Genomic DNA, 24,823 nt, shown 5'->3' with positions numbered 1-24,823 from the left:
GAGGGGCTGGGGGTGAGGCGGGGGAGGGGGAGTAGGGGTGGTGGCTCAGGAACGGGCTGAGCATCAGGCTCTACATGGTGAGCAAGTGTATTGTTCATCGCTCGCTTTGTATATTCTTTTATTGGTAGTACTGTTATTATTACTTACTGTCTCCTTATGTTGTCCTATTAAACTGTCCTTGTCTAACCCATGAGTTTTTTACCTTTTTGTTCCGATTTCCCTCCCCATCCCACTGCAGTAGGGAGAAGTGAGTGAGTGGCCACGTGGTGCTTAGTTGCTGGTTAGACCTAAACCATGACATAAGAGTTATGTCACAAAGCTTTGTATTTAAAAAAAAAAGAGTGAAGGTGTATTTTTTTGATTAGATCATATATTCTTAATAAGCTAAACTTAACTTTCTTGAATCATTGCCATTGCTCTGTATTAATGCATTTATGATCAGTTCCAAAGTTTATTTGGTTTCCTTCACTTCTTCATATAAATGTATAAATACTTAATGCTGTGTAGTTTGTAATTTATTTGCTGTTATTCTCCGTCTCGTTCTCACGTTTTATTGAGAATCCTTAATTTTTTCAAGATACTGTTTTATTAAGGGTAGCTTCATATTTAATTTAGTTTTGACTATACTGTCTAAATTCCATTTCCTTATGAAGTTGAAACATAGGAAGGCAGAGTGCAGAGATTTCTTACTAATCTTGGGTTGAGTCTTTTACATAAGTTAATCTTGGAGCAGTGTGGATTTTTTTTCCCCTCCCTTGGAGAGCAGTAATTTAAGAAATAACATCATTAATGAAGCTTTTCTATATAATCAAGAAATGTAGCTGCTTGTTTAACCATGTTCTTTCATTTGCCAGATATCTCAGCAGGGGAACATCAAATGAAAGCATACGTTTTCTGAGTCGATGTTTAAAAATTTTTTTCTTTAGTTCTGGAAACATCAGAAGTCTGTGGTGCAGTGAAACGCTGGCAGCGTTCTAACTGTTTCTGTGAGCTGTTAAAAGACTCACGAACTCGGAGCATAGGGTTCAAATCTCGTTACCAGGTTGGGACGTGGTTTGTCTTTCCCCAGGTGTGCGTGTGTGTGTGTGCATTTAGATGCTGCATTAAATGCACGTTACGTGTTTAAGACTCCAGATAAATGAGTTTGGTACAGAGTTGTAGGGACTGTTTATACGCATAAGATCTGTGGGTGGTCGTGAGCAACTGAAGGAGGCAGAACTGTTGAGAGAGGAAGGCGGAGAGAAGGGTGGCCGGAGAGAAGATGCAGAGTTCCCAGGCCAGAAGAGTATTGAGAGTCTTATCCTGCTCACTGATGAGGTGTTTGGGGAAGGTTATCCTATATTAATATTGCAGAAAATACTTCTGTAGCGAAGGAGGTTCTTGTCTGTAGGAAAGGATTGATGCTTGTTGGAAGCCAAAGCCGATATTGAGAGTGAGTTGGAAGTTGCATTAACAGCATAGTGAGGAAGGATAAGTGAGACTTAGACCCCGCAAACCTGTTCTGCTCTTTCGTGAGGCTCAGCGAGTTTGTAATGTTGCTAAGCTTTCTAAATAAACTTGCGGTTTGAAGGTGTGAAGAACTGGAGTCGTCTTAGGTGCATCTGGTGTCAGCAGGAGCTGTGAATGCTCTGTGCCGAGGTGTGGTTTGGAAGAGAGTTGAGTAACTTTAATCCTATCTCAGGGACACGTTTTGTTCCCATATTCTATTTCTCAGCTGCAGAAAATACTGTTTAGTGAAGACCGTGGGGAACTTCGTATTTGGAGATCTTTCTTTGGGCCTTATCACTGTAATCCTACAAGCTCATGTGTGACAGATTTTCCTTATGTAGGGTTTTGATGGCGCAAAGAAATGGGATGTAGAGCTCTGCTGTTGGTGGGGAATGGTGAGCGTCTGCGTTGCTGCCTGTGTGCCAGAAGAGGCCCCAGGAAGCTGGAGTTCATGTCATTCACTATTTGCAGAACGTGTGTGGGGTGGGTGGGTTCCCTGTTGTGAGGATTTTTCCCCACTGTTTGCTGCTTGTCAGAGACAGTCCTTTTTTGTGCCCAACTTAGGGCCCGAAAACTTGAGGTAAGAACAGATCTGACCAAAGCATGTTAAAACAAATTTGTTGTATGCATTTCTTGTGTGAGTTAAATAATTGCTGATTGCAACATTGCTTTATTTATTCACATGGTGGTATGTCAATCCTTTTACACACTATATAGTCCCTGTGCTGATGTTTATCACCTCTTGGAGAGGCATCAGGACTGCCGTCTTGCTGTGGTGGGTAATGTTGACTTATGATGTGATTACATTACTGGTCATGAGGTTAAGCTGGTATTTGCATGTTGTACTGTCTTCATGCCCTTACCCCTGTTCTCTTCTATCAGTTTATTAATTATTGCTCCCAATATATGTGTGTGACAGGAGGGGATGCTTTCACCTCCTTCTTTTCCTTCAGGCTAATTACAGCAGCTTTTGAGAATTTTGAATATCCTTGGGATGTTCAAGCCAGCATGATCTTATTGCTATGTCTCCTGAATGTGTTTCAGGTTTTGTTTAGGGTTACAAAAAATTGAGAATACCACCCAGAGCTCTGCCCCAAGGCTGGATAGCTATGGCTGGCACGGCATGTGGGAGAATATGGGCAGATATCTAGAGAACTTCTCGCGTCCAGTGGCTTGGAACTTCACTCCTGAACAACTGCAGCACCCTGATGAAGTGGTGGGATATTTGAAAAGAAAATGCTTTGGCTATACCAAAACGGCACAACTTAGCACACTGTGCTGGGCCCTGGCCAGTATCTACCAAACACTGCTCAATACTATGCAGCATCCTCAGGGGGAAGGGAAGCAAAACAGATCAGCGGGCTCTGTGGCTACTCAGACCCCCGTCGCGGGCTCTGTGGCTACTCAGACCCCCGTCACGGGCTCTGTGGCTACTCAGACCCCCATCGCGGGCTCTGCAGCTGAACCAGGGAACCAGCTTGTGCCAGAACAGGCCCCTGTACAGAAGAAGAAATACACAAAAAAATCAGTTTGCTTAGCGAGGGATGAAGGTGAACCAGGGTCATCACAAGAAGAGGCAGAACCAGAGGTAATCGCCCAATCCCTATCCCTGAGTGAGCTGCGAGACATGCGAAACAATTTCAGCCGCCGTCCAGGCGAGCACATTGTTACCTGGCTGCTCCGATGCTGGGATAACGGGGCCAGTAGCTTGGATTTAGAGGGTAGGGAAGCCAGACAGCTGGGATTCCTGTCTAGGGAAGGTACCATTGACAAGGCAATTGGAAAAGAGATGCAAATCCTCAACCTCTGGAGGCGACTTCTGTCAGGCGTAAAGAAAAGGTACCCCTTCAAGGAAGATGTTACATATCACCCAGGCAAGTGGACCACCATGGAGAGAGGTATCCAGTACCTGAGGGAATTAGCTGTGCTGGAGGTGATTTATAATGATCTGGATAACGAGCGTTTACCTATAGATCCGGATGAAGTCCAGTGCTCACAACCCATGTGGCGGAAGTTTCTACGAAGTGCAGCACCGTCATATGCCAGTTCATTGGCAGTAGTGTTCTGGAAAGAAGGCGAGGGACAAACAGTGGATGAATTGGCTGTTCGACTCCGGCAATATGAAGGAAGTCTCTATTCTTCCCTATGGGCCTGCATCTCGGCTGTGGAGAAACTGCCGGATATACTAGCCAAGAAACTGTCCCAAGAGTTCCAGCAATTTGAGGATAAGTTCTGCCCCCAACCTGTACAGACCAATATCTCAGCTATTAGGAGTAAGCATTCCTCTGCTCGAGACAAAGGATCTAGAAGGTGCACTCCACGGAGTACCCTGTGGTTTCACCTGCGTGACCATGGAGAAGACATGAGGGAGTGGGATGGAAAACCTACCTCGACCCTAGAGGCACGAGTTTGTGAGTTGCAAGGAAAAACAATCACAAAAGGGGTTTCTTCCTGGAAAAGTGCTGCTCCAGTTTCCAGCAGGCAGTTCCCCAGACAGCATGGAAGGGCTGATCTCACATCTGATCCTCTTGAAGGGACTTCTGATTCATGTTTACAAAAAGTGAGTAACGAATACTATGATGAGGATTAGAGGGGCCCTGCCTCCAGCCAGGTGGAGGAGTGGGACAGCCGGATTTATTGGACTGTGCATTTGATGGCCTGGCACATCAGACCCACAGCTCTAGTGGACACCAGTCCACATTGTAACCTGATGCTGTCAAGCTTTAAATTTAGAGGCAGAACCCATTTGTGTTTCTGGAGCGACAGGGGTATCCCAGCAGCTAGCTGTATTGGAAGCTGAAGTGGGTCTAACTGGAAATGAGTGCCAAAAACACCCCATTGTGACTGGCCCAGAGGCCTTGTGTATCCTTGGCATAGACTATCTCTAGGGAGGGTATCTCGGGCACCTAAAGGGGTAGCGGTAGGCCTTTGGCATAGCTGCCTTGGAGCCGGAGGAAATTGAACAGTTGTCTGCCTGGCCCGGTCTCTTGGAGGACCCTTCAGTTGTGGGATTGCTGGTGGTTGAAGAGCGACAGGTGCCAATTACTACAACAGAGCACTGGTGACAGTATCACACCAACAGAGACTCTGATTCCCGTCTGTAAGTTGGCAACTGGAAAGTCAAGGGGCAATCAGCAAAACTCACTCATCCGTTAATAGTCCCATATGGCCAGTGCAAAGGTCTGATGGAGAGTGGAGAGTATCATGGCCTGAATGAAGTCATGGTGCTGCTGAATGCTGGCATACTGGACATGCTGGAGCTTCAGTATGAACTGGAGTCATGGGCAGCCAAGTAGCACACCACAATTTTTATTGCTAATGATTTTTCTTAATCCCTTTGGTGGCAGAGTGCAGGCTGCAGTTTTCTTTCACTTGGAGCGGTGTCCAGTACACCTGGAATTGACTGCCCTGGGGTGGAAACACAGCCCCACCGTGTGCCATGGGCTGCTCCAGACTGCGCTGGAACAGGGTGAAACTCTTTAACGCTTGCAGTACCTTGACATCATCGTATGGAGCAACACAGCAGAAGTTACTGAAAAAAGAAAGAAAATAGTTCAAATCCTTCAGGAAGTCAGTTTTACCATAAAATGAAGTTAAGTGATGAATGCACAGAAGATCCATTTTTTTTAGGAATGAAATGGCAGGGTGGTTGTTGTCAGATCCCAATGGATATGATCAACAAAATAGCAGCTATGTCTCCACTGACTAGCAAAAAACCCACAAGCTTTCTTAGGTGTAGTGTGTTTTTGGAGGATGCATATTCCAGATTACAATCTAATTGTAAACCCTCTCTATCAAGTGACCTAGAAGAAAGATGATTTTAAATGGAGCCCTGAGCAATGACAAGACTTTGAATAAATAAAGCAGGAGATTTATGCACTAGCCCTTAGGCCAGTCCAGGCAGGACAAGATGTTACAAATGTGCTCAACACGGCAGCTGGGGAGGATGGCCCTTCTTGGAGCCTCTGGCAGAAAGCACCAGGGGATACTGGAGGCTGACCCTTAAGGTTTTGGAGCTGGGGACACAGAGGATCTGAGGCCTGCTATACTCCAACTGAAAAAGAGGTATTGGCAGTTTATGAAGGAGTTCGAGCTGCCTCAGAAGTTTTTGGTACAGAAGCACAGCTTCTCTTAGCAGCTCAGCAGGTTATCCACGAATGTGAACAGAGTTGCAGTCAAGCAAGCCAAGCAGTTAAAGCCTTGTATGGAGGACAGTGGCTGAAATATGAATATGGGGAGGCCTGGCAGATTGACTGTATCATACTCTTGCAAACCCACCAAGACAAGTGACATGTGCTTACGGTGGTGGAAGCAACAACTGGATGGGTAGAAACAGATCCCATGCCACTGCCCAGAACACTAACCTGGGCCTTGAAAAACAAGTCTTACAGTGACATGGCACCCCAGAAAGAATTGGGTCAGACAGTGAGACTCATTTCTGAACCAACCTCATAGACACCTGGGCCAAGAAGCATGGCATTGAGTGGGTATATCACATCCCTTACCATGCACCAGCCTGTGGGGAAATTGAACAGTACAATGGACTGCTAAAAACTACACTGAGCAATGGGGGGTGGGACCTTCCAGCACTGGGATACACATTTAGCAAAAGCCACCTGTTGGTTAACCCATTGAGCTGGCCCTGCCTGATCAAAACTTCCACATACTGTAAAAGGAGATAAAGTCCCTGTAGTGCACATGAAGAATGTATTAGGGAAGACAGTCTGGGTTAGTCCTGCCTTGAGCAAAGGCAAATCTGTCTGTGGGATTGCTTTTGCTCAAGAACCTGGGTGTCCTTGATGGGTGGTATGGAAAGATGGGGGAGTTAAGTGTGTACCTCAAAAGGATTTGGCTTCTGTTGAGAATAGCCAGTGAATTTAACTTGTATGATGTTAATTGTTAAATAATCCTGATGTTAATTGCTAAATAATCCTGCCACTGTATGTCATCACTGCTGTAGTTGCTATATGCCATATCAGTGGCATTACAGTAAGAATCGCCCAAATCAGTGTAGGATGGATTTGATGAAACCAAGAGAAGTGCAGTGGTGATGAAACTTTACCTGGCTTCAGCAACTGGCACCCAGCAACTTCCTCGAGATCAAAATCTTCAGCGTTCAGACTGTGGGGGTGGGCTGTGCCAGATACTCCAGCCGTGAACTCCAGATGCAGCGTGCACCAGTCGAACACCCCACACCATCTCTGCTGGCCTGGAAGGTGCTTATGACAGATGGAGCCCCAAAGTCATGAATTGAAGGAACTTGACAGACGTGGTAAAGGGATGGCCCATAGTCTAAGAGAATCAGATTTACGTGTGTATGTATAGATATAGATATATCTATAGCTATGTATATATATGGATACATGTATATCTCTATACATGCATCTCAGACAGAAAAAGTGGTGGTGATTAATTGGGAAGTGTAGAATCTGGGCATTACATAGATGGTATAGAATAAGGGGTGGATAATGTCCTGGGTTTGGCTGGGTTAGAGTTAATTTTCACAAGAATCTGGGAGGGTGCACAGCCAGGATAGCTGACCTGAACTAGCCAAGGGGGATATTTGATACCATACGACGTCATGCCCAGTATATAAACTGGAGGGGCTGGGGGTGAGGCGGGGGAGGGGGAGTAGGGGTGGTGGCTCAGGAACGGACTGAGCATCAGGCTCTACATGGTGAGCAAGTGTATTGTTCATCGCTCGCTTTGTATATTCTTTTATTGGTAGTACTGTTATTATTACTTACTGTCTCCTTATGTTGTCCTATTAAACTGTCCTTGTCTAACCCATGAGTTTTTTACCTTTTTGTTCCGATTTCCCTCCCCATCCCACTGCAGTGGGAAAAAGGTAGCGAGTGGCTGTGTGTTGCTCAGTTGCTGGTTGGACCTAAACCATGGCACAAGGGTTATGTTGCAAAGCTTTTTAACTATTTTTAAGGGCTTTGTATTTAAAAAAAAAAGAGTGAAGGTTGGGTTTTTTTATTAAATAATATATTCTTAGTCAGTAAGCTAAACCTAACCTTTTTGAATCATTGGTGTTGCTCCATATTAACTACTTAGTAGTTTGTAATTTATTTGCTGTTTGAGTATTCTCTGTCTCATTCTCACATTTTATTGAGAATCCTTAATTTTTTCAAGATACTGTTTTATTAAGGGTAGCTTCATATTTAATTTAGTTTTGACTATACTGTCTAAATTCCATTTCCTTATGAAGTTGAAACATAGGAAAGCAGAGTGCAGATATTTCTTATTAATCTTGGGTTGAGTCTTTTACATAAGTTAATCTTGGAGCAGTGTGGATTTTTTTTCCCCTCCCTTGGAGAGCAGTAATTTAAGAAATAACATCATTAATGAAGCTTTTCTATATAATCAAGAAATGTAGCTGCTTGTTTAACCATGTTCTTTCATTTGCCAGATATCTCAGCAGGGGAACATCAAATGAAAGCATACGTTTTCTGAGTCGATGTTTAAAAATTTTTTTTCTTTAGTTCTGGAAACATCAGAAGTCTGTGGTGCAGTGAAACGTTGGCAGCGTTCTAACTGTTTCTGTGAGCTGTTAAAAGACTCACGAACTCGGAGCATAGGGTTCAAATCTCGTTACCAGGTTGGGACGTGGTTTGTCTTTCCCCAGGTGTGCGTGTGTGTGTGTGCATTTAGATGCTGCATTAAATGCACGTTACGTGTTTAAGACTCCAGATAAATGAGTTTGGTACAGAGTTGTAGGGACTGTTTATACGCATAAGATCTGTGGGTGGTCGTGAGCAATTGAAGGAGGCAGAACTGTTGAGAGAGGAAGGCGGAGAGAAGGGTGGCCGGAGAGAAGATGCAGAGTTCCCAGGCCAGAAGAGTATTGAGAGTCTTATCCTGCTCACTGATGAGGTGTTTGGGGAAGGTTATCCTATATTAATATTGCAGAAAATACTTCTGTAGCGAAGGAGGTTCTTGTCTGTAGGAAAGGATTGATGCTTGTTGGAAGCCAAAGCCGATATTGAGAGTGAGTTGGAAGTTGCATTAACAGCATAGTGAGGAAGGATAAGTGAGACTTAGACCCCGCAAACCTGTTCTGCTCTTTCGTGAGGCTCAGCGAGTTTGTAATGTTGCTAAGCTTTCTAAATAAACTTGCGGTTTGAAGGTGTGAAGAACTGGAGTCGTCCTAGGTGCATCTGGTGTCAGCAGGAGCTGTGAATGCTCTGTGCCGAGGTGTGGTTTGGAAGAGAGTTGAGTAACTTTAATCCTCAGGGACACGTTTTGTTCCCATATTCTGTTTCTCAGCTGCAGAAAATACTGTTTAGTGAAGACCGTGGGGAACTTCGTATTTGGAGATCTTTCTTTGGGCCTTATCACTGTAATCCTACAAGCTCATGTGTGACAGATTTTCCTTATGTAGGGTTTTGATGGCACAAAGAAATGGGATGTAGAGCTCTGCTGTTGGTGGGGAATGGTGAGCATCTGCGTTGCTGCCTGTGTGCCAGAAGAGGCCCCAGGAAGCTGGAGTTCATGTCATTCACTATTTGCAGAACGTGTGTGTGCAAGGTGCCTGTGGGGTGGGTGGGTTCCCTGTTGTGAGGATTTTTCCCCATTGTTTGCTGCTTGTCAGAGACACTGTCTCATACCACGGGATACTGCTTTGTATTCCACACGTTTCCTCAGCTTTCAAGCTTGCTGATACTATACAGAAAAAATTCAATTAAAATCCACAGCAGTCCTTGGGTGGTATATTTTGAGTGTTCCTTTCACTGCTGTTTGCTGTTTTGCTGCTCCCTAATGAACAAATTACTTTCTTGTAGTTTGAAACTGCTTTTACTACTGGACAAGGTGTCAGAAGAAGAAATGGATTATGTTTATTCTAGGAATTTCAGAACTGGAAACATAGTTTGAAACATAGTTGTTTGAAGGGAGATTATATCAATGACTCTGTAGAATTTAGTCATCTTTTAATTATTACTTAGAAGATTCCCAAAATAAAATCCTGATCTAGCAGAATTTCAGCTCACTTCTAGCATACTTTTATACTGGGTATCATTTCCTTGGCACAAACTAACAAGCAATTGTGTCACATATATAAAAATAGTACCTTTTTCATCAGGTATTGCATTTAAAAACATGAGTGAAGTTACATGTAGCATGTGCCTGGTAGCTGTCTGCCTCCCTTTGGAGTGTGCAGCAGGAAAATAGTTTTTGATTCTTTGGTTGCTGCTAGAGTTCTCTTGCTGTTTCCTCTTCCTGCTCTTCTGTTTACTCATGGCACTGTATACTTGTTGGATGTTCTTTATTACATGACTTTCAAGTGCTTGAGTGTGCAGCAGATGCCATGCTTTCAAGAGCAGCTTTAAGTATGTAAGATAAGGAGGAAGTTCTAGCTTTTCCTGCTTTGACAAAACCATTTTGTCACAATATTTTAAATTTTTTCTTATATTGGTAGTTTAAAGGAGAACTAATTCTACTGTATGCTCTGAAGGCACATAGCTGAATTGAAATACTTTTCCTATCTCTGTCTTTCAACAACTTGAAAGCCTTTTCCAGTATTTTTTTCAAGCTGTTCAGCTTAGCATTTTTTTTACTTATCAACCATATGGTGCCACCGTTTCTGTACTAGATTAATCTAACTTTGTCTGCTTTATGCTGCTAGTCTCCAGATTTCTCCTCACTTGCCATTTGTGTGGGTTTTTGCAATGTTGTGTGGCAAGACACACACATTGTGCGGCTGTCTTTATGTGGCAGATGGGGGTCAATGTGCATCAGTATTGTGAGGCATGAAGTTGGGTACGTGGGAATGAAGAACATGAGCCTGAAATACATGGTGCACTCTGGAGTGTGATTCCAGTCCTTGTTCAGTCCAATGAATGTGAGCTCCTGTTGCAGCCTTGAGGTAAAAGCAAGCAAACAGACAAACAAATAACCTCGGTGATTCAGTAGGGTAATGCTGAGTGTGCATCAGAAGACTTTTTTGGTAACTGGCACACTGATAAAACTGCATATGGAATGATCATGTCCTGTGAGGTTGTCAACAGATTTGAAAAGTAGGCTACTGAGAGGTTTCAGAAGGAGCCAAGTGAATTCCTGAAGAATTAGCAAGTAGAAGTTAAAGTATTGTATTGGTGAGAAATTTAAAAGTTGATCTTAGCACTTAAAAGCTTCTGTGGGACACGAGAAATGGAAATTGAAGAAGGAACTCCACAGGCAGCAGATAAAGACGAGCACAAACGAATGTCCAGGTGATGAAGCCAGATATGCTGCAAATGAAATACAAGTTTCTTCTGACTGTAAGGGTCCTTGGAATGGTTTATCTGTGGTCTGCTGGATTGGCTGTTGCTGGCCACCGTGAAGCCATGATGGTAGGTTTTTTTTCTAGAAGAGGTATTTTAGCTCAGACAGGAGTTATCTTGAGAGACTCAAACTGTGCTTAAGCAGGAGGACTGATTCAGCAGTTATACCACACAGTCTCATCCTCAAACCTGTAAAATTGTTTTCTCAAATACCTGGACTGTTGCACAATTAGATAAAGTCTTTCTTTGCTGTAGTTTACTCTTGTATAGATTTTGTTGATGAACTTTAACTGAATGTGTTTATCCCTGTCAGAAACTTGGCAGTGGTGATCAAAGGGAAGGTGCAGGAGCTTGGCACCTTCCACTCAGTCCAGTGTCTGTTGTGCCTACAAAGAGCAAACTGAGAGTAGTTTCAGTGTAACCCACTGAGTGGCCCAGAACATTTTGGAAGGTTCTAAGTCATGAACTTCAGAGAAGAAATCATGTTTATCTCTTACTTCAGAGCAAGGTGATGGGGCCTCCATTTCCAAGGGAGCTGAAGTCACATACAAGTCACTGTGAGACAGCAGTGGAGGGGGCAGGTGGCTTTGACCAGTGAAAGTCCACAGAAACCTTTCTTGGGGCACTGGGGATTAGTGCTTAACATCCAGGACTTGTATTGTCAGCTCTGTGTGCAAATGAGGCAGTCTCCTCAGGAGCCTACAGTATTGTGAGGTCATTAACAATAGTTTCCTGGGCTTAAAATGAGAAGCTTTCGGAGAAAAACATTTTTCTTAGCTTCTATCTGGGTCTTTTACCTGGAATCATAGCTACCTTTGTGACCATCTCGTGAAATAAGGAGCAGCAGCTGTCCTTAGTAAATCCTCAGGCTTTCTTCAGTAATTACAGGTAGATGAGTAACCTGTAAAATGTAAGAGTACTTAGAATTTTTATCTTCCCAAGTGTATTTGATTTCTGGGGTTTTTTTGTCCACACTTGGAAAGCTGTTGGCCTCTCTTTCATTGTTTTACTTCTTAAACGATCCTTCTCATTTTTCTAACAGGAATTCACTCAAGATCCTTGATGACTTTGTAGGTAGACGTTTGTGCACTCTCTGATTTGTCTCTTATCTTTTCTTTCTGATCCATTTTTTCCTCTTCCCCCTTAGTTCTTAGTTTTTTTTGTGTGCATAGGATAATATTGACGTACTTCTTGGAACTCTTCAGTTGCCATCTGGCTCTGATAATGAACTATGCTTCTGTTGGAAATTTTGAAATCCCTTAAGAGGTCATCCTTCCTTTTCTCCCTGTTAGATTTTCTTTATATTACATTCTGAGTGTCTTGTTCTGTTCTCTCACTGGGGTCAGAAATGTGAAGCAGAAATGGTAACTTTTGCAAGTCTGGCATTTTGTAGATTGCCCTTCTTTACTTCTAGATAATTCACTTATTTGGATTTTAAAAAATGTGTTCTTAATGGATTTATAGGCTATTGTTAGTTTAATTATTTCATTCTTGATCCTTGAAACTCCTGCATGTGGAGCATGCATGGAGTCTGATAATTGTTTAGTCTGGACCCTCTTTTTCTTTCATCTGTCTTATCTTTGTGTCCAGGTAGTCGGGTGAAGTTCCACCTCCAACATGTAATGACCGAAAGTTCATGTATTGTCCTAGAAATGGTTGTCTTAGTTATTTTGATAGATCTGTTCATCTTTCAAGTATACTTTCCAGTATACTTTTTGATTGTACTGGCTGGCGGGTTTTGGTTTTTGTAGGTTTACACTGCATTTGGGGTTTGCATTTTCATCTGGAAGCTCCTGTCATAACTTGTGTCCTTATGTATTGGTTTTACTGCTATTACATTTCCAGACTAGTAAGGCTGCCCAGCTGTTCTGCCTCCTCTTGGCCATTATGGCTTGTTCTTTGTTTTATATTTTTTGTCCTTAGAGGTTTTCCAAGACTCCTTTCTGTGGCATCTGAACTATGAATATGCATTTTTAGATCGTAGCATTTGAGAATCAGGGCCACATTAAAAGAGATACAAGAACGAGCTAAAGCTTGATGGCACTGTCCTCTGCTGTGCTTTGGGTGCGTTAGCCACTGTGTGTGGCTGTTGGTGTCCTGCACCTTTTTGCATTCAGTTTTGCATGTTTATTCAGGCAAAGATGGAGAGAATAGACCATTTCCCAGTTAGCTCTTGCTATAGAGAAATTAATTAGCATCAATATCGTTTCTTTAAGCTTATTTATGTAGTACTGCATTGTGGTTTTGCTTTTTTATGGAGCCAAAGCTGGCTGTTGAACAGAACACTGTTGAATTTTAGTGCCTTGTTGGTCTTTTGTAACACTGTTCTGGTTCTTTTCCAGACCCGAAGAGTAGTAGTGTGGAATAACCTGGGATTTATAATCAGATAAACTTCAGGTTTATGAACTTTTAAAATCCATCTCAGTATCTCCAGTCTCAAAATGCTAAGGATTGCTGTGCGTGTGACATGTACATAGCTGTGTGTCTTGCCTCCAAGTTGTAGTTGTTCAACAACGTAGTTGTATCAGCTAGGCTCAGTAACAAACTATTTTGTGCCCACCCTGCTTATCTTCATACTAATTAACATTCTGTTTGAGTGGGTGGTCTGGGTTTCAGGTAGGGAAGGACCGACTGTCACTTTTTAGTGAAAGGCAAATACTTTGTGGTTTTGAGATTTGGATTTTTTTGCTTGCTTGTTTTAAGGTGGTTTACTCATAAACTTAAAGCTTGCTTCCTTGCCACTCATGCCATCCAAATTGCCTACTTGTTTCAGTCTGGGACCCAGTTTTTACTTTAAGCAAAAATTGTTGCTCCTGCTTCTGATGCTTCTGTCTGAAGTTTCTCTTCCAGACAAGTATTTGGAAGTGTGATCACACAGATCCAAGCAGTAAATTCTGTGTGAGGGAACTAACTGTAATGTGTCAAGTCCTTGGAGTTTTGTGGGAGGTGGGGCTGGGGGTAAAAAAGTAGTAGCACTGTTTCTACTTCTTTTTCCTTTCTCCCAGATCAAGCACTGCAACTAGCAGAAACTTTACTACCTCTTCAAAATCATCAGCAAGTTCTTATTCCTCAGTGTCTGCCACTTCTGTTATTACTAACGGTGATAGCAGTAACTCCTATGGACTGAACAACTCCCACCTGGGCAGGGGGTAAGAGCAGGAATGTTCTTTATGTTTCTTCATCCCTCATGTGAATGAATACTTCTGTGCATCCTTGCCTGTGTAGAAAAGGAGTGTGATGGTGCCCTGTGAGGAGTTCTGCTACTCTTGTGTACCTGTTTATCAAACTTTGCTTTTGAAACCACTACATTCTGCTATTCCTTGCTCACTTGCAAAAGTAGCGCACGTTCCAGAGCTTACTAACTACTAGGGCACTGCCTGATTTTGATGCGACTGGGGATATGAGGGAAGGGATTATATTATTTCCTCCATCTGCCAGTGGGTAGAAGACTTTCCAGGTAGAGATCATAATTTTTTTATTAGCTCTTACAATATGTCATATAGACTCTCGCTGCATTAGGATAGTGTGCTGTGTACTTGTAGACAGAGAAAAGTAATGTGTTATGAGCCATAAATTAGTAATAGACTGTGTAACAATTAATGTTTCCAGAGGTAGCACATATACTGCACGTTCCTGGTATTCAATATTAGCCACTGTGAAGCAACAGAAACATGAAGGCTGGTTAAACAGTTGAATTAAACAGGTTTTTTTACTTGTATTTGATGTGACTCTTAAACAGCATTGAGAATCGATAAACTCATTGTGAAGTTTACTGTGTTGTCTTTCTTTCAGAGGTTCTGGATTTGTCTGTAACTCCTACAACTGCAGGGACAGTGCTTCTCTGTCACAGCCTGGACTCTGTGGACTCAGTAACCTTGGAAATACCTGCTTCATGAATTCTGCATTACAGGTAAGAAATAAATAAAAGAGCAGTCTTGCAGAGATTGTGGATTAAAATCTGTGGAAAGAAAAGCATGTTTTAATGTGATTCAATGAGGATACTGCACTTGGAATGAAAAAAAGCCCCACAAACCAACCGCCAACCAACAAAAAAATCAGTTCACGTTTAGTTTGGCTTATGCGTAGCATTTTAGTGCTATACAACATAGTACAGTATGTAGGACTGGATCTGAAATATGTGGCTCTGAAAAGGCTATGGGGGAAGTCATACCAAACAGGTGCCTAACTAATGTAAGGTTCTAATGCTGTGCCCAGACAAAAATGGGCTGATATGGAGGATGTTGTGTGTGCAGCATAAGCCACATGACCAGGCACACAGTTCTGGGGTCTGTGTTTAAAGACTCTTGAAAAATTAAGAGTGTGAAAAGCCATAGGAAGGGTTCAGAGTGATTGTATTGGGTGGTAAGGTTGCATAACCACTACAGGTTATGCAAAGCTAATAATTATTAGTATACTTATTTGCTAGATTTTTGATGGGGATTTTTTTAATGGCATGTAGTTCTTTGCAGGACAAAGTATAGCTTGTGTTTCACCTCAAGGATGAACAAGGACCTCTTACTCTCTATGTTGCTTATATTAGGATATCAAAGTTATAGAGTAGATATGGGATGTAGGCTTGAGAACATTAAGGTGACATCTCTAAAGACCTTCCTGACCTGTTCTGTGCAGATTTCTATGTAATACACCAGTAAGGTAGCCTACCCAGCCACCTCAGTAACGTGTGGAAAAACAGGTCAACATACCTTAATTATAGGATTTAGTGAGTATTGGCAGGACTGTGATTGTAAACTTTACTCTTCTGGCACTTGCAGGCTTGGTTTTGTGTCAGACTTCAACATTACACCAAGAGACTCTACTCAAATTGAAGTGTCAGTGGAAGTTACAGAACAAATAAAATGTGGAAGGACATAATACCAAGAACAGATATCTTCCTTCCAAAGTCTGTGTTTGGTTGTTTGTTGTTTTTTTGTGTTTTTTTGTGTTTTTTTTTTTTTTATGAAGGTTGCTTGCTCTTTGCTTTGCTGAACTATTAACTACAGTAACTTTAAATGAGTACTTAAAATTATTCTGCACCAAAGGAATGGAAGGTGACCAGTGTGATGTCAGTTTTAAATAAATTTCTGTAGGAGAACCAAGGAGCTGCAGACCAGTGAGCCTTATGCCTGAAGCTAGATACACCAGTAGAAACTGCTTCAGAGGGGAGGCTTACAAAGCAAAATCATTGCGTAGAAGTCAGTGTAGCATCTACAAAGAGAAACTATGTTTCAGAAATAAGGTGTTAGTCTTTTGAGTGCTTAATTTGGTGGTGGTGTTTATATCAACAATGCTCTTGAATTGCAATGGTTAATGTCCTACCCTCCCAATAGATTTTTTTTTTTTTTTTACTAAATATGTACACAAATTCAGTCTCACCAGTTTTGTTAATAGCTTAGTACATGTTCTGATGTGAAAGCTGGGTTATTTCATTTTTGAACAGATTTATTTTTCTGTGCAATAAATTAATTTATTTTAATGCTTTTTCAGTGTCTGAGCAATACTCCTCCTCTGACTGACTATTTCCTGGAAGATAAATATGAAGCTGAAATAAATCAGAACAATCCACTAGGGATGAGAGGAGAAATTGCAGAAGCCTATGCAGAGCTCATTAAACAGATTTGGTCTGGGAGACAGTCTCACGTGGCCCCACGTATGTTTAAAGTAAGTACTCCATGTTCTTGTGGTGTAGCTCTTTGGTAGAAGAAACAGTGAAAGCTAATATGCCTTCCACATATTTTGGTGTTGTGAAAGCAGGAATGACAGACTTGCTTCAGTGTTGTTTCACATTTTATGTAAATGGTTTTCAGGATACAGGAAGGAACTTGCCAGTGAGTAGTGTCATACCCCGAATTGGTTACTGCTCTTCAACGTTAAATGCCTTACTTAATAAATGACTTTGCAGCCTGAGAGCTATTTACAGATGCATCAAAATGGTCTTTGCTACAAAACTAGGTCATGCAATTTGCCAGCTGTGAACTATAATCAGTGAGAAAAGGTGTGCAAGTTATAAATTATAAAAATGAAATTACAAACTAGAGAGCAAAATGCATCCCCTTGTATGTAACGTTTTTTGTTGAGGTAAGGTTCTTGGTGCTTCAGTGTGAAGACCTGCTTTTAGCTGAAATACTGTAGTGTAGCAGTTGTATATGAACCCCTAGAAAAATTGTAACTATGTCTTTTGTTATGATTATCATGGAAAGATGCTCCGCTGCAGAACGAAGGTAATTAAAGCATCCAAGGAACACTAAGAGTTTGCTTCTGTAGTGCAATCTCAGTACGCTGAGGAAGAACATCGTCCCAAACGTGTGAAATAAGCAACTACCTGATACTAATGTAAATGTGGATTTTGTTGCTGTTTGTTTTACATGGTACAGTCTTGAAGTTGAGGGTATTTGATTTTGAGACCTGAAACAAAAGTCTTATGGACTACAGAAATCTGTCCTCTGTACAGGTAGTTCTGAAACAAGATGTTTAATTTCTGTGTCTTGGAGTTGCTGGCACATCATCCACCAGTATTCACAGTTGTTCTGTAAACTTCTGTGTAGAGGAGATACATGAATCTGTGGTGAACATCAATAAAAGTGTCTTAATGTGGGCTGCTCTTGTTTAAGACTGGAGCAGGAATTACTCTTTATTTCCTAATACAGTATCACTTGTGATATTTCTAAATTATTGCTGATTTAGTGCCAGTGCTCACTATCTCTGTAATATAAACAACCCTTCAGTTTGGGCTCCCTTGCAGTTGTCATCTTAAGTAGTTAAAATGTGCTAAGCATAATTCTGCAAGTCTGTTGGACTCTTGGTGTCTATGAGAACTAGTGATGGTCACTAGGACTGACACTCCTTCAGCTATTTGTTAGTTTTCCTGTAGGACCCCTTTCTATTATTTTATCTTTTTTTAGCAGCAAAAACACTAAATGGCAGCGTTGTGCGATAGTGCTTATGAAATAAGGGGCTGTATATCGATGTGCTGGTTTTGGCTCTCACTAACTCAGGCTGTTATGTTTCTTAGCTTCATATCACGAAGTTTAGAATAGCTAGAGATTACTGTGGCAAGGATTTCAGTCTTAGTTTCAAGTCAGTTTTGTTAGCTCATAAGTATCTTCTGCAAATTTTTTCAGTCTTGTAGTCCACCTGCTTCAAGATGCTACCTTTATAGCAAGTCTGCACTGTGGGAACTGAAGATTTCTGAAAGAGAAATTGAAGTACAAAATGTATCAGGCAGATAGATTTTCTGTATTGGTTGTTTACAGGTTCCTAAATTAGTAATTGATAACTTAGATTTCTAGCATCACAGCACTAAATGCATTCTTCCCTCAATGCTAGGGGGAAAAAAATAAAGATAATTAGGGAAAATTATTCTGGCACCCTTACTGCGTTAGCATCCAGTTCACTGTGGTCTACTGCTAACATGGAGTTGATCTCTGTAAAAGCCACGACTTGAGTGTTTTTGTTCCTGTCTTTTACACATAGGTAATGTTCATCTCCCTCTGACTCTTGCTTTTGTGTTTCAGACACAGGTTGGCCGATTTGCTCCTCAATTTTCAGGATACCAGCAGCAAGACTCGCAGGAGCTCTTGGCTTTTCTTTTAGATGGCTTGCATGAGGATTTGAACAGAGTGAAGAAGAAGCCCTACTTGGAGCTGAAGGATGCCAATGGCAGACCTGACTCGGTATGGTGCCCTTTACTTGAGGGTAGGGCAGGTAGTGCTTCTGAGGGAGTTTTAACTGGGTTTTGTGATGCTTCCTGGCCTTTGTGCTTACAGGCCACACAAACACCCTCCTTGCAAAGCAGTGTACCTGGGAGGGGAGAACGCTTTGTGCTTTATGGCCTGGCTGACTCTTCATGGCACTTTGCAGCACGTTGCTGTTGCTTTGCCTTACAGCAGGATGTCTGTTCTTGTACTGGTGTGCAGGAGGGTATGCTTTAGATACAATACTGATGCGGTTCTGCAGTGGAGAGGGAGGAAGTTGATCTTGTGACATAACAGCTGCCTAAAAGTAGGCTGTAACTGCTACCATAACCTTTCCTCCTAACTACTCAGGCTCAACTTCTTCCTCCAGATAGATTGAGCAGCAGCTTTTAGCTTTGGTTTGAAAAGAGTGCTTACTGTACAGGCTATCATATTTGCATGTGGACTTAGATGAGACTGGGAGCATTCTCACATGGAGGTGCCAAGGGTGTCCCTCAGATAAGGTCTGGACATATGCCCTGGCCATGAGGTTGTAAGGAAACATTCTGGTGTCCCACTGGGAGACAGCAGAATGTCAAACGAAATGAGCTTTTAGGCCAGAGTTGTCATGTGTGTTCCCTCATGGCCTCTAGACAAATGTCCGTGAGCTAGATTTAAAACCAGGCTGAGGAGGGTGCATGGTGAAGACGAGGAGAGAACCAAGGTATAAGTGACTTGGTACAACCATGGATCTTGATGAATTCCTAGTGTTTGGTCAACTACCAGCATCTCCTTAAGAGACTTAACTTGATTTTTCTCCTTTCTGGTGCCATGGAAATGGGTACACTGATATCAAAGCAACTTTATATTTTACTTAATCTAAATTTGAATTTAAACACCCTTGAGCTCCAGTTATGCACTCTGTCTAAATAAAGTAATTATCTTATGCTGTTTTCCTGACAAAGGCCTGAAAAGTATCTTCTGTTAATTTTTTTTCCTGCTTTTTTTCAACCCTCTGTTTTCCAGTCAACACTGATATGTGAGCCCCTTACAGACACTTCTTTGTTCCTCTGAAGTTGGCAAACACCGTGCTCATGTTAAAATGAGACACCTAAGAGTGAAATGCATTTGCCTAAGTGAGCTCACACTCTCCTGATCAGGCTTTTACCTCTTGTGACAGTATAAACTGCTGCAACATACTGACAAATGCAGGCTCCAGCATAAATATATTAGGTGGAAAAATGCTTTAGGAGCCTCTAAAAGCCAGGTGCATTAACTATTTTTAGGAAGTGTATGTGACTGGTTGTCTTTTTTCTCTTAACTGGCAATAATTTTTTGTCTTTTGCCTTTTATTGCATAATACATTGCATGTGGCAACACCCCAAGAAGTAGTATATTTAATATTTTTTTTTTTCCTCTCCAAACAATACTGATAACTGTGGGATGGGAAGGATGCCCAGCATACCTTCATTTTATTTAGGTACTTCCCTCCCCCTGATATAGGAGGTGTGCATGTGTTTCTGCCTGGCATTCCTATCACTGCAGTTGTTGGAGCTTATCACTCTGTTCCCACCTCAGTATACTGGTTAGTGACAGTAGCATTGCAGTGTGTGTGTATCTGTGGCACTTATTTCACTTGAGATATGTATAATAAAAAATATATGGTATTGTACTATAAAGTATCATGCTAAGAAGAGCCTCTGATTGCATGGACAAATGCCAGTGATTAGATGCTCTTAGGTGAGATTATAAATTGTATTGTGAAAATCTTCAAGGGATTGTAATTTGTCTCCTTTTATACATTTTTTTTCTGAGACATGGATGATCATTTTTCAAGAAGAAGAAACTCTACTTTTTTTTCTCAGAAGCTGTAACTGCAGTTGTCTTTCAAAAGCAGAGGGCGGCAGTCCATTCCTCATGGAGGAGCATGGAGTGTATTTTATTAGCGGTTTTCTGTCCTGAAGAGCAGTGTGTAACCCTGTCAGTGTCCCCTCAGTTCTATTCATGTTTCTGGCATTGTGTGCACCAAGGAATACCTGACCAAGTGACTCAACTAAACTAGATGTATTATGTTTGAATTGGAACAAGGCCTTAGTTTCACTGAGAAAAAAATTGGAGTGTGTTATGCTGGACATACTGGTAGACCCCCCTTTCTATGAAACTTACCCCTCAGTATCAATTTTCTGCATTTTCTTTGATTCCTATGCTTGCAATGCTATGGAAATGTTTGTAAGAAACAACTTTTAGGGTTTTTTTTTTTCTTTTTTTTTCTTTTTATAGGAGGTGGCAAAAGAAGCCTGGGAGAATCATAGGCTGAGGAATGATTCTATCATTGTGGATATTTTTCATGGTCTTTTCAAATCTACCCTTGTTTGTCCTAAATGCTCCAAAGTTTCTGTGACATTTGATCCCTTCTGTTACTTAACGCTTCCACTGCCCCTGAGGAGAGACCGTCTCATGGAAGTTACCCTGGTATATGCAGACCCACAGCATAGACCTGTCCAGGTGAGGCATGTTGAAGCCACAAATTTCTTTAAGTCATCTGAGTTTTTCTCTTAGGTTTTAAAGTTGAGATTTTTTAAAGTAATCTAAAGAACATGGATGTCCACTTTTGAGTGAGGTAGGATGAGTTTTTTTAATGTAAAAAGTGGGAATTGAACTTGTCAAATCAAGTGGCTTTGTAAAATCTCAGTCTGTGAGACTAGGGTCATGGGTCAGCTAGAAGTGACTTACCTGTTCATGTGATGAGATTAGCTGTGTGTGATGTATTTTCCCTGAAAGCAGAAATGTGTTTGTGTTGGCATGTTTGCCTTATGTTACCTTGGAAAATGTAAAGGTGAAACTTGCCAAAATGGGTGAGGCCTCTGAATGTCAAACAGAAATGAAAAACAGTCCCTCTCGGGGAAAAAAAAGAGGAAAAACTTCTGCTTTTAAAGCTTGCTCAATTCCAAGGTAGACTGATTTCTTTATTTTCCTTTTTTTTTTTTTTTTTTTTTCTCCCCAAATGAGTCTGTGGGTGGGCACACACATACCTAAAGTAATCGTATGCTTGCCAGACATGTGAAAACATAAGGTTTGGGAGGCCCAGGCAGGGTGACTAGATGCCCTGATGGCAGATGGGCATTTACCAAAGGAGAAAGCAAAACAGTTTTGGAGGCACTCATTGGCAGCGTTTGCGTGTGCTGTGGATTATAACTGCAGGTGGTAAAACTTGTGCTTTATATATGCACTGTTAGTTAGAGGGAGGTGGTAGGTACAGTGGAGATGTATGCTCAATTGACAGTAAATTTTTGTGTTGCTTTTTGTGAAATCAAAGACAGCTGCACTTGTCACCAAAGTTTTATAAAGGGTAAGAACAGAGAAGCGATTCATTGAGGGGGGGGGAAAAAAGTAAGATTACCAGTAGCATAGGGACTGAAAGGATAAAGGATAAATTCTACTTTGAAAAATCAAGATTAACAGAACTTCCACTACTTGGAGCTCTTTTAGATGAATTGGCCATGTGCATGTTCTACATCTCACCTTCAGTCTCCTTGTGAGCAATTCTTTGCATTTTGTGGTCTCTCCATTGAGAAGCTAGTCGTGCACCACTACTCGCCTCTGGTGTGTGACACAAGGAGAAATTGTGTTTCTGCCATGTGGATTGTGCTAAAGAAAGGGAACCAAAAGCCTCCGATGGCCACAGTGGAATGTACAGATGGATAGTATAACTGAGAAGATCCCAGTGAATATTGATATGTAACTCTTTTTAGTCAAGGCAGGTACATTCCACCTAGTTTTTAATGAATGTGTGCCTATTGATAACTACCACTGTGCCTTTGAATTATTCTTTAAAACATATGGTACTGATTTATTGATGGAGGAAGGATGCTTGGTTAAACCAAATTCTAGATGCTGGTGTTCTGGTGTACTGTATTCTTGCATCCATGCACATTCCTGCTTGCAGAACACTGCTTAGCCATGTTAAAAACTCACAGATCTGTCTTCAGGGAATTGTTCAGAGCACTGGAAGTGGAATCAGTGGTTTGTCAGATGTTTAACATCTGAGGTAGAGCATTCACACTGATTTACAAGATACTTCTGCTTTAGAGAGTGAAAGGTTTGATTGTACTCCTCATACTTTTTGTAGCTTAATGTAATGTGGTGCATTGACCCAGGCCAGCAGCTAAGCACCTGCACAACCTCTTGCTCACTTTCCCCCTGCCTGGTGGGAATGGGGAGAGAATAGAAGGAACAAAAGCAAGAAAACCCATGGATTGAGATAAGGATGGTTTAATAGATGAAGGAAAAGTTGCGTGGTGGGGACAATGACACAAATGGTGCAAAGGACATCACTTCTACTTCCCATGAGGAGACTAGAGCACAGCCAATCTCTGAACAATAACCCTGAAAGCCAAAAACACCCTTTCTTTCTCTACCACAATTTTTGTTGCCAAGCATCACATTATATAGTATGGAATAGCTCTTTGGGCAGTTCAGGACAGCTGAACTACCATCTTCTTGCGCACTCCCAACCTGTCTGCTGAGGAGGCAGAGTAGTGATGAAGAGAAAGCCTTGATGCTGCACAAGCACTGCTCAGCAAACAGCTAAAACATCAGTGTGATATCAACACTGTTTTAGCCACAGATCCAAAATGCGACACCTTACAGTACTGTAAGGAAAGTCACTCCCTCCCAGCCAGCCCCTGTGCAGTATAATAGATGCCTGGTGTGTCCTGTTCAGGGAGAGCTTTGGGGATTTGTTTGTCTGAAGGTATGTCCAGAACAGAACTCTTAAAAGAAATAAACTGCAGCTGGTATTGATGACATTGACCATCAAATGCAGGTTTAAGTGGTCTGATATGCTCAGGAAGGTTCGTTTGTTTGGAGGGGGGTGTGGGGGTGTGTGTGTTTTACTACTGCTGAGCCTGGCCAAAGTAAAAAACCCAGCTGTTTAAGGCTTGCTCATTCCCTCCAAATCCCTGCTTTGTAAGGTAGAGCTGAGATACAAAAGACCTTAAAGTGTGTGGCTATGAACTTAACTTCAGCAGAACTCCTATGAATTCAAGGCTTTGTTTCCATTTTCTTGCACTCTCTCTTGCATGGGTTTATTTTGCCTGGGGTAAGCATGATGTTATCTTTGTTTCTAGTACCGGGTTGTGGTGCCAATGATGGGGGCCATCTCGGATCTGTGTGAATCACTCTCCAAACTCTCTGGTGTTCCTGCAGAAAATGTAAGCAAAAATGTAGTGCAGTAATTTTCATAAACATTTGTTCTTGTTGAAGCATTTTGGTGGCTTAGCTTTTAGATGGGTGATAAGCTGAACTTAATGGAAGAGGGACAAAACCCTAACAAATTTGAATGCTGTTGATTTTAAAGTAAAAATGTGCATGAAACAATCAGAGTTTATTTTGATACTTCTATTGCAGTAGAAAGGTTTAAGAGGGGCAGAAAACTAGGCCCCACCCCAGCATTTCTGATAGTGTAGTTTCTTAGTACTCAGAGATGTTCAGTGTCTGTTTTGAGTGCACCTCTTCTTGGGCATCCTTTTAATAACAAAAGGATCAGGTGAGCTTTTCCAGAGGGAATGGTTTTGTAGTTGGTGAGGTATTTTCAGGATGTCAGTGCAGCACTTCAACTTATTTCAGTTAACTATAGATATGAGTGATCCATGCCTGAAATCCTAGCCTGTTGCTACTTTGATTTTTGGGATCTATGCTGTTGTTTCCACCAGGCTGACATGCAGCTGTTGGAATTGCATTTCCTCAGTACCTCTGTAAAATCAGTCTGTTATTTGCATTGTCTTTCTGATCCATCTTAACAAATAACAGCCGATTAGCTGCTGTGCTGTTATAGAAAACAGCGATGATGTTGGTGTGCTGATAATTGTGGTAAAGAATAGGAATAAACTGTTTCTTGAATTTAAAGTTAGTTTGCCTAAATTTATGTAAACTTTTATTATAATCTTTTTGCAAATATCACTTGCTGTTCTAGATGGTGGTGACAGACGTGTATAATCATCGATTTCACAAAATCTTCCAAATGGATGAAGGTTTAAATCATATCATGCCAAAAGACGACATCTTTGTGTGAGTAAAGTGGGAAGATGCCGTGATGCGAAGAATGCTACAAAGCATTTGCTTTGGTTTCAGGATCTAAATCCCAAATTTTTTTATTTTCCCCTCTCAAAACTTAAGCTTTCTTATAGACCTTTTGCATGACTTAGCAGTAATGCAGTACTTCTAGCAGCGGATCAGCATGTGCAGTGTTTAGTAGGTGTTTTCCTAATGTGAGGTCAGTCATGGCCCTGGGTGGTAATGAACTTTTTTGTTTGGTCTGTGTTCTGCAGTTTGGAAACTTCTACAAGCCCATGTCAGAGATCATAATCTATGTCTGGTTTACAGTTACGCTTTCATTGA

General features: G+C 41.6%; 1 protein-coding gene across 7 annotated transcripts in view; it reads left to right on the top strand.

Moving 5' to 3' along the window:
• The window catches only part of USP4 (ubiquitin specific peptidase 4), a 57,439-nt gene that overhangs the window by 8,437 nt on the left and 24,179 nt on the right, over positions 1-24,823 (top strand). For 4 of the 7 annotated variants that reach the window (XR_012634308.1, XM_074914657.1, XM_074914658.1 and 1 more), the window contains exons 7-13: positions 13,760-13,903; positions 14,547-14,664; positions 16,239-16,412; positions 18,266-18,424; positions 20,705-20,929; positions 23,554-23,637; positions 24,399-24,493. Coding sequence is in view for 6 of the 7 variants with exons in the window: in XM_074914657.1 (XP_074770758.1) it covers positions 13,760-13,903; positions 14,547-14,664; positions 16,239-16,412; positions 18,266-18,424; positions 20,705-20,929; positions 23,554-23,637; positions 24,399-24,493 (999 nt within the window). In the remaining variant the exon portion in view is untranslated. Of the gene's footprint in view, positions 1-2,532; positions 7,083-13,759; positions 13,904-14,546; positions 14,665-16,238; positions 16,413-18,265; positions 18,425-20,704; positions 20,930-23,553; positions 23,638-24,398; positions 24,494-24,823 lie in introns of those variants that run through there. The other 3 variants (XM_074914663.1, XM_074914660.1, XM_074914664.1) reach the window with 2 other exon arrangements.

The sequence above is a fragment of the Athene noctua genome, chromosome 10 (assembly GCF_965140245.1).
Source record: "Athene noctua chromosome 10, bAthNoc1.hap1.1, whole genome shotgun sequence".
NCBI lineage: Eukaryota > Metazoa > Chordata > Aves > Strigiformes > Strigidae > Athene > Athene noctua.
The sequence above is the reverse complement of the archived record's forward strand: the minus strand, read 5'-3'. Positions and strand labels throughout refer to the sequence as shown.